We start from the raw sequence: 10,356 nt of genomic DNA, 5'->3' as shown, positions 1-10,356 counted from the left end.
GAAGGAAGGAAGGAAGGAAGGAAGGAAGGAAGGAAGGAAGGAAGGAAAGAAAGGGAGGGAGGGAGGGAAAAGAAAAGAAAAGAAAAGGAAGAGAAAAAGAAAAAGAAAGCCCAACAGAGATGAGTCACTTTTGAAATAAAAGAAAAAGATAGCCAGTCCTCCGCATTCCCTTCCCCTCTTGTAATTAATTATAGCATCAGCTGCACCGTGTGATCATTGCTTTTGTCTCTGTGTGTGTCTCTCCCTAGCAGGACCATGTCTTACTTAAACTTGTCCTTTTTTTTTTTTTTTTAAGATTTTATTTATTTATTTGTCAGAGAGAGAGAGAGAGAGCACAAGCAGGGGGAGTGGCAGGCAGAGGGAGAGGGAGAAGCAGGCTTCCTGCCAAGCAAGGAGCCTGACACAGGGTTTGATCCCAGGACCCTGGGATCATGACCTGAGCTGAAGGCAGAAGCTTAACCTACTGAGCCACCCAGGTGCCCCTAAATCTGTCCTAACACTGATCATGGAGCCTGGCTCCATGTTCATGTTTGTTTAATAAATAAGAATTGTGACATAGTTGTGATTAAAATCTTCTTAACCCTTGAGAGGGGGCATGAAAGGAAAAGCAGGGTTCCTTCATCAGTCACTGGCTGTCCCTGCAGGTCAGGTGGACCAGAGAAGGGAGAAGGTGACTCACTCGTAGGTGGGTCTGGCCTGGGCCCATCCGTACAGGCTGTGGACGTCGTAGTGCCGCACCCGCGAGCCATCTGGCAGGACCTGCTCACTCTCCATGCATAGGGTCTTGCTGCTCAGGCCCCTGTCCCTGGACTCCAAATCTGAGGAGAAAGATCTAGTGATGTAAATGCCATGCCTGATCCTGTTATCCTTGACCTCTCTTTAAGGGATTCGACACTGGATCTTAAGACTAATTTGACCCGTGCATGGGTCCCTCTCTTCTCCAGGGGCATGGGAGTGTGCTCGGCTCTGAGCTGCAATAGAGTCCAAAGGTGTTTTCAACATCAAGTCCCCTGCAGGGTTCTCCAGAAGAAAGTGGGGGCAAGGGGAGGAAAACACAGTTGTCAAACACCTAACTATTTGACAGGATGCAGTCTAAGCGTTTTTCTTATAAATCATTTCATGTAATTCTTATCATAACTCTATAAAAAAGATAGCATTATCTCCCTTCACAATTAAAAAAAACAGATTTGGAAATATCAAGTAATCTATTGAAGGTCACACAATTCATAGTGAGTATAATTTCTGGAGCCAAGATATGAACACAAGTATAACACCAAAGTCCATTGACTCCATGATAAGGAGAAGCTGCTACTCTCCACCCACTGATGGCACAACAAATTCCTGTGGAGGAATTCACAGAGGCCTGAAGAATTAAGAAACTTAGTTCTAGAATCCTTTGGAGACATAACCACTGTTAAGTGTTTTCAGAACAAATTTGAGAAATTCACCCAACAGGGCCAGTAACTTATACACGCTCAGCTGGATAAAGTGCTTGATGTGTATTTGTTTGGCCCCCCTAAAACCATAGCACCAGTTAAGATGTTCAGGATAAACCCTGGCTGCTGGGCTCTTGTAGGGATCACTCCTCGTAGCCATGGTTCTGCCAACAGAGGAGATCGAGGGCTCTTACATGGCATATAGGGAGGGTGGTTCAGAGTGGCATCCTTGCAGCCTGGAGGAACTGCTCCATTCACAAAACTCGCTGGCTCATTCATATCCTAGAAATGTCAAACACAGATATATCTTACTTTTTCAAATCATTACATCCTGCCAACTCAGAGACAAGGAAGTAATGAATAAATCATTCACCTTCCAGCAATCCCGTAGATACCAGCCCAGGGAGACTCATCAGATCCAGCTGAGAATTGACTAGAGAGATCAATTAAGCCCACGAGAATGACTGGCTAGAGGATTAAAAAAAAAAAAAAATTCTCCCTCAAGGTATGAGGCAAGGCTCAAGTCCGAGAAATTCTTAGTAATCACGTTGGTGTTTTACAGCAGGAACTTCAGGCAAGGTATAAGATACGAGGAGTATCAGGGATGTTCCACTTCTGACTGGAGGAATTGCAATCAGATGTGTCCAAAGTCTTTCTTGGATGATTATTATCCCTCTTGATTAAAGGTCATCATATACAAGCTTAAAAGATAGAAACACACCCACCCACAGACACAAACCCACACACTTACAATCCACATGCCATCAAATTTCAAGCTTCTCTCTGGATTCTGTGGATTGGTGTAGAGTTCTTGCAACTCCCTCTTCCACCACGTGGTAGTTGAGTTACGGAAAAAGTCGGGAAAGGCCACATAAGCTCGGTATAGCTGTAAAAATTAAATAGAGTTTATTGGTCCCCCCAAATTTTATTAGACAGCAAACAGACATTTCCTGAGAGCAAAACTCATGCACACCCCTGTAATGCATGATGATAGATAATCCAAATAGAGCCTAAATAACGTTTGCGGCTTACTTGAAATATAATGAGTGCACAGAAGAGACATTAGCACAAGTTAGACATCTGCTTAGCATCTGGAAAGTATCCATGGACTGTCTTCCTCTTTGTATCAACATGAACAGTAGCAACCAACGCCCTACACTCATTGTCTCACGCACTAGATGCTTAACTTTCGACCTCTGTCCTGCCATTTCCGAAGCTTGACTCAGAAACAAAGCAGGAGCCAGGGAGAGACTGCAGCTTGAAAGACATCAGATGGACTGTCAGCAGGATGGAAGGCAACACCCAGGCAATCGTCTCCTGTCTCATTCCCACTGGGGAAAGGAGGTGAGGGCTGAGACATCTCACTAGTGTGCATGTGTTTTCTGTAGTTTCAGAAATCACTGGAAAACTGCACTTGTCTGTCAAGTCGCTTAGGAGGAGCTAAAGAGGAAGTTTTAACACTGCCCCTTTCTCTTTGTCTTCCCCCAAATAATAAAAGCTGTGTCTTTATTTTAACTTGGATCCAAAGCTTAACTATATTATAAGGATTTTGAGAGCAAGGACCTTGTTTTATACTCTTTTGGTTGATCTTTGTACTCACCCACAGTGCTTAGCTTCACACCTGATGTGAAATAAATGCTCAGTGCATAATTGTGAATTCACACCTCGGGGCAGCAACAGCAAATATTTTTAAATTTCTATACAGCCCATGTTGCCTGTGATAGAAATTCATGGTCCTTTGCATGTCCCAGTAAATAGGTGCCTCTGTGTTCCTCAGTGCATTTTTTTTTAAAGATTTTATTTATTTATTTGACACAGAGAGAGAGAGCACAATCAGGGGAAGAGGCAGAGGGAGAGGGAGAAACAGGCTCCCTGCTCAGGACCCTAGGATCGTGACCTGAGCTGAAGGCAGACGTTTAACCAACTGAGCTACCCAGGCACCCCTCCTCAGTGCATTTTAAGAGTTAAAGAGCTAAGTAATGCTAGTGGTGGGGGAGGGGAGCCTGGGGGAGGGAGGTAAGGAGGAGGGGGGACAACAGAAAGAGGACTTTGTTTAGGAAACCTCCAGTTCTTTTTTTTTTTTTTTTTAAGATTTTATTTGAGAGCGAGAGAGAGTGAGAGAGAGAGCACAAGCAGGGTGAGGGGCAGAGGGAGAAGCAGACTCCCCGCTGAGCAGGGAGCCCAATGTGGGCCTCGATCCCAGGACCCTGAGATCATGACCTGAGCTGAAGGCAGATGCTTAACCGACTGAGCCACCCAGGTGCCCTGGAAATCTCCAGTTCTTATACTCAGTAGACAAAAGGCAAGTAGGAACCCATATGTCCAGATAAAAGGCAAAAAAGGAACACAAAGAAGAAAAAAGAAACAGAACAGAATGCAGGGATCCAGCTCACAGAGAAGTGAGGGGTAGTGAACCACATCACTAAGAATCTCTTAAAAGGGAGGCACCCCGAGATGCCTTTTTGCTAGAAAATAGATGTAGAAACATGGAACCAGAAGAAGAGAACCTTTCACCAGAAACAGAGCTCTAGCTCAGGCAGGTTAGAAACATAGTGTAGAGGAGGGAGACAGGATTAGGGTAAACAGAGTCAATACCAGCCATGCCTGAATCACAACTAAATCCCATATGGGATACAAGTGAGAAATTTGACCAACTCTATTTCATTAGCCTCACTGAAAGGTACTCTGATGGCTTTTACCCATGAAATACATGCTTTGCCATTCTCCAAGGTATTGGCTCTGCCTCACTGCTGTCTGTATTCAGCTCTTGCCTCGTTACTTCTGCCCTCACTTTCCTTGGGTCTCACCTCATGGTGTACCCACCTGCATGTCTGGCCATAGGATCACTTATCACAACCCATTGTGTGCGTGCTACCAAAATGCAATTCTTAGCCCCAACCCTAGACTTACTGAATTCAATCTGAGCTTCAGACTCAGCAATCTGCTTTCCACAGGCTGCCTGCTATTTGTTTGTTTGTTTGTTTGTTTGTTTGTTTGTTTGTTGTTTGTTTTATACTACCCTCAGCCAAGCCAGACCTGGATATCTGTAGCTTCATCCCCACCGGCCTTGTGAAGTGGGTCTTACTAATAAAAGTAGTCATAATTATTCCATCTACTGAGAAATCTCTTATATACTATCAAATACATATCATGACTTCATTAGGGTGCCTTCATTAGAGTCTCTAATAAGAAACACAATTGGCATTTGGGGCAGGAGAATTCTTCATGGAACATCCCCTACAATCAGAACTATAAGTGTCCCTAGTCACTCTCCACTAAATGCCATTTGGTGCTCCCCTTGTAATAATCAAAACTGCCCCACAGATTTCCAAATGCCTTCAATGGCTGATGAACTGTAGGGTAGCCAACCTCTTCATTACTAAAGTGGTCCCTTTCCCAGTAGGATTTAAAAGTCATGATATTGGCATTAAAAAAAGATACATAAACCAATGACACAGAATAGAAAGTCCAGAAAGAAATCTACACATATACTATCAATTAATCTTTGGCAAGCATGTCAAGAGCACACAGTGGGAAAACAATAGTCTCCTCAATAAATGGTGCGAGGAAAACTGGATATCCACATGCAAAGGAATGAAACTGAACCCTATCTTACACCACTCACAAAAAATTTTCAATCTGAATTAAAGACTTAATTTTTTTAAACTTCTTTTTATTTATTTATTTATTTACATAGGCCCCACACCCAGCATGGAGCACAACGTGGGGCTTGAACTCACAACCCTGAGATCAAGACCTGAGCTGAGATCAAAAGTCAGATGCTTAAATGACTGAGCCACTCAGGCGCCCCAGGACTTAATTATAAGACCAGAAACCATAAGACTTCTAGAAGAAAACAGGCGAAAAGCTCCTTGACATTGGTCTTGGCAATGATTTTGGGGGAGAATCTGACACCACAAGCATAAGCAACAAAAGCAAAAATAAACAAGTGGGACTATATAGAACTAAAAATTAGCTTCTGCACAGCAGAGGAAATAATCAATGAAATGAAAAGGCCACCTAGGGAATGGGAGAAAATACTTGCAAACCATATATCTGATAAGAGATTAACTTCCAAAATACATAAGGAACTTATACAATAGCAAAAAAACACAAATAAACAGATTAAAAAGTTGACGAAGGATCTGAATAGATAAATTCCTAAAGAAAACATACAGATGGCCAACAGCTACAAGAAAAGGCACTCAACATCACTAATCATCAAGGAAATACAAATCAAAACCACAATGAGATATCATCTTACACCTATTAGGATAGCTTTTACCAAAAAGACAAGAGATAACAACTGTTGGTGAGGACAGGGACAAAAGGGAACCCTTGTGCACTGTTGGTAGTAATTTAAATTTGTATAGTCACATGGTAAAAAATATGGAGGGTCCTCAAAAAATTAAAAATAGAATTACCATGTGATCTAGCAATCCCACTTCTGGAAATATATACTGAATAAAATGAAATAAATATCTAAAGAGACATGGACACTCTCATGTTCATTGCATTATTCCCAACAGCCAAGGTGTGGAAATAACCTAAGCATCTGTCAGTGGGTGAATGGGTAAAGAAGATAGGGCAAAATACATACTATGAAATATTATTCAGCCATGAGAAAGAAGGAAATCCTGCCATTTGCAACAGCATACCTGAACTCAGAGGACATTATGCTAAATGAAAAAACTATACAGAGAAAAATAAATACTATATGATCTCACTTACATGTGGAATCTAAAAAAAAAAAAAAGGTTTAACTCATAGAAACAGACAGCAGCGTGGTGGTTACTGGGGGGTAAGGGAGTGGGGAAAATGAGGAGATGCTGGTCTAAGGGTATAAGCTTTTATTTTTAAGATGAATAAGTTCTGGAGATCTAATGTACAGCCTGGTGATTGTAGTTAAAAATACTGTATTGTATACGTAAAAGTTGCTATGATTGTAGATCTTAAGCATTCTTACCATACACCAACAAATGGTAAATATGTGAGGTGATGAATGTGTTAATTAACCTGATTGTGGTAATTGTTTCATTATATATATATATATATATATATATATATATATATATATATAAATGTATATATATATAAAATCACCACACTGTACAATTTAAATATGTACAATTTTATTTGTCAGTTATATTTCAATTGTGTTAGGGGAAAAATACTAAAAAAGAAAATGAATGAATCAATGAATGAACGAACGAATGAACATCAAGGAGACCCTGAACTTCTCTGGCCTGGCAGACTCCTGTGTCCATGTGGTCTGCCTGGACCAGCAAACTTCAAATAGTTTCCTGTGAGAAGCAACAGAGAGAAGAGGAAGCTAGATCCTCTCCCTTGAATCCTTATCTAAGATCCATTACAAGTAAGAAGTTGTTCCATGGAGAAAGCAAGTTTTAACATAAGGCTGGAAACTGGGAGGTAAGAGCAAATTAGAGCCACCCAAGGAAGGATGGGGGATTTATTTTTATTTTTTTTTTAAAGATTTATTTATTTGAGAGAGAGAGAGCACAAGCAGGAAGGGCAGAGGAAGAGAGAATCTCAAGCCAACTGCATGGTGAGCACAGAGCCAGATAGATGCAGGGCTTGATCTCATGACACTGAGATCGCGACCTGAGCCAAACCAAGAGTTAGACACTTAGCCAACTGCACCACCCAGGTTCCCCAGGATGGGGGATTTATAAGAGTGAAGATGGAGAAGCCTGTCCATGGAAAACAGATGTACAGAGACAAACATCCCATCACTAAAGACAGTGTTTAGAGACTATGTTTAAAAGGGATACTCAAGAACCACGATAAAAACAACAACAAATACACTCATTCAGGGAAAATGGTATTTCTTGGGAGGTAAAAATTTCATGGGCCTTTGGAATCTGACAGCCTTGGATTTGAAATCAACACTTGGTCACCTAAAATCCCAGAGCAGTAATTTAAGCTCTCTAAATCCTAGTTATGCTGAGGATAATAATCCCTGCCTCCCAATTGGGAGTAAATATTACATGTAAAGTGATTGGCACACAGATGGACACACAGGACATAATCCCACAGTGTATTCCTCACGACACCCACACCCACGGCATGGGAATGTCCACTATCCTGAGTATGGCTGCCCCTCCCCAGCAGCCCTGACTTCACCCACGTCCACAGCTCTTTACCTCCACTTGAGTCTCCCAGTCTAGAGACTGGTCTATAACGACATCAGGGAAATCAGGCCACACCTGTGGAGAGAAAACTATTCAAAAGCAATGCACTAGGTAATTTATCTTATATAGTACTTCCTAAGAAACTATAAACCGTAGTCGTAGGTGGTAATACTTCGATTTTGATCTAGAAAAGTGGATCCCACAATGCTCACACATACATACATACCCTAAAAATTCCTTAACTGTGTTGACAAATATTGATGGACAAGATGAGAACCTCTGATCTCCGAACCCAAATGGAAAAGGCCCCAAAACAACATGCACAAACACACTAATAGTCACCCACCCCAGGCTGGGGATTAGTGGATCACCATTCTGGTCATACCTTTCCCCAGACAATGTCTCCACCATTTGGCGTCTTGATGAAGACATCATCCTCCACACCCCTAGTGAATGCAGGATAGGGCTGTGTCTCGTTACCAGAAATAGCTGGGTCCTAAAATCAAAGCACAGATCAGGTGAGAAGTACAAATCCAGAGAACAACTGGACACAGAAAAAAAAGAACTCTTTAAACAGCACCACCTGAATGAACCACAGTGCTTCTGTGAATCCTGGGAAATATACCTTTCTTACCAAACCTCACATTCTCTGCTTGTAACATGGAAGGAAACACAATAGAAAGCTTTCTCCACCAAAGCCAATTCACTGTCCTCAACAAACTCCACCAATTCACAGAGGGACTAACCAGAATGAGGATGACCCGCATCCCATCAGCCTTCATGCGATTAATCAGAGCTGGAAATCCCATGAACTTAGGGCTGAGGGTGAAGTCCAGCTGCCGCTCCATGTAGTCGATATCCGAGTACTGCACGTCCTGGAGGACCACAGAAGGAAAGTGAGTGGTTCCTGCTTGTGGAAGACCAGGTTCCAGGTGAGAACAAGCCTCCACGAACCAGTGGTGAATTTCAGAGGGCTTTCTTTTGACTTTTTCTAATCTTAGGTATCAGGTATTAGATTTTGGGAAATTTTCAAATTTTCAGTCATAAAACCGAAAATAAAAACTAAATCAGCAAAAATAGGATGATAATGCCTATCTGGAAAGGCTGTTGGGAGGATAAATGAAAAGAGCAGATGAGAAAGTGCTTTGTGAAAGGCCAGTAGGAGTGACTATGGTTACCTTGCCCAAGAGGCTGCCCCTGGGATCAGTGGTTCACTTTCAGAGAAAAGATTATAATGTAAACTCCCCAGCACTAATACAACTGGATGGATGGTAAATCTATCTTTTTTAAAAAAGCACCTGGGATTGCTTTAGAATATCCAGTCCTGGCGGTTATCAGATATAGCTTTCTTATTAAAAATGAAATATTACATGCCATGCTTACCATTAATAGGAACAATTGTAAACAATAGAAAAATAAATAGAATAAAAATAAAATATGTAAGAAGTTCATGGGATCAATTCTCTGATTCTTGGGCCCCTCTTGCCATCCAGTGAAGGACAGAATTTTGTTTCCATATTTATTTCACCAGGAAACTGGTACCCAAGATCCCTATCTTCAACCTTAGCTCAAAGCTGAGGGAACACTGTACCAGCAAAGTGTTGGAACTGAGGTTATATCTGCACCTATGGTGATCTGACTAAATTAGGGCATTTTCTTTTCAATTAAGCAAAACTACTGTTTGGGCAACCTTTTATTCTTAAGAAAACAAAGATGTTTTTGACCAAATGTTTTAAAGTCGTGTGGTTATAGGAACCGCCCCCGTCCAAGTCAAGCTAATCCAAATACAGAGACAACTAGTGTAGGCCATGAGGTCCCAGGGCCAATCCACCACATATGGCGAACATACATAAGGGATCTGGGCAGCCACCATCTCATCATATAAGCTGGCAATCTCAGAGTCGTTCTGGTATCCGTAGCGACACAGCTGAAACCCCAAGGACCAGTAAGGAACCATCACTGGCCGACCAATCAGCTAGAAAATAGACAGAAAATTTAAGTCCTTAAAAAGGAGATTCTGGGTTGAAATTGTCAACAAATTAATAAGAACATCTTTCCAGTGTCCCAAGTTGGATAATTAACAACTTCAAAAATGGAGAGAAACTGAGAGGATGCAGAACCACTGGGATACCTCAGAGAAAGCTTTCTGCTAGATCTTACCTCTTTGCCTAAGAATTTTGGAAAATCTGATTTTACTCTGATTCCTAGAGGCAGTCTAGCTTGCTGGTTCAGTATTCAGAATCTGGAGGCAAAAGGCCTGGCTTACCATACAGGCTCCAATCTTGCTGGCTATGCAGCCTTGTGCAGAAGTTAAAAAACCCTTGTTCATCACTTCCTTCACTTGTAAATCGGGGATACTAACAGTACTTGCTTCATTAGTGTTTTTTGTGAGGACTGAATGAGTTAATATATGTAAAATGATCAGTAACACGTAGTAAGTTATATACGTGTGTGTTGCTGCTGCCAAAGTAAGTGTCGTGACCACTATGACCACCATCACCACGAGCACCATCACTATTACAACATCACCACCACCTCCCCCACCTGCCCTACCTCCACTATCACCTCCATCACATCCACCACCACCTGTACCACCATCTCCACCACAACCATCACCTCCACCATCACCTCTACCGTCATGTCCACCACCACCTCTACCATCACCTCCACCACCACCTGCACCACCACCATCACCTCCACCACCACCTCCACAACTACCTCCACCACGACCTACACCACCACCTCCACCACAACCATCTCCTCCCCCC

The 10,356-nt window shown here is 42.1% G+C and overlaps 1 protein-coding gene across 1 annotated transcript in view; it reads right to left on the bottom strand.

The window, feature by feature from the left end:
- The window catches only part of MGAM (maltase-glucoamylase), a 187,124-nt gene that overhangs the window by 15,908 nt on the left and 160,860 nt on the right, over positions 1 to 10,356 (bottom strand). The window contains exons 35-41 of the mRNA XM_035021254.1: positions 9,438 to 9,563; positions 8,335 to 8,463; positions 7,974 to 8,084; positions 7,601 to 7,663; positions 2,188 to 2,322; positions 1,631 to 1,718; positions 680 to 818 (exon numbers count right to left, since the gene is read on the bottom strand). Coding sequence (XP_034877145.1) covers positions 680 to 818; positions 1,631 to 1,718; positions 2,188 to 2,322; positions 7,601 to 7,663; positions 7,974 to 8,084; positions 8,335 to 8,463; positions 9,438 to 9,563 — 791 coding nt within the window. The remainder of the gene's footprint in view (positions 1 to 679; positions 819 to 1,630; positions 1,719 to 2,187; positions 2,323 to 7,600; positions 7,664 to 7,973; positions 8,085 to 8,334; positions 8,464 to 9,437; positions 9,564 to 10,356) is intronic.

Source organism: Mirounga leonina, unplaced genomic scaffold, assembly GCF_011800145.1.
Source record: "Mirounga leonina isolate KUSES-001 unplaced genomic scaffold, KU_Mleo_1.0 Mir_174, whole genome shotgun sequence".
Classification (NCBI taxonomy): domain Eukaryota; kingdom Metazoa; phylum Chordata; class Mammalia; order Carnivora; family Phocidae; genus Mirounga; species Mirounga leonina.
The sequence above is the reverse complement of the archived record's forward strand: the minus strand, read 5'-3'. Positions and strand labels throughout refer to the sequence as shown.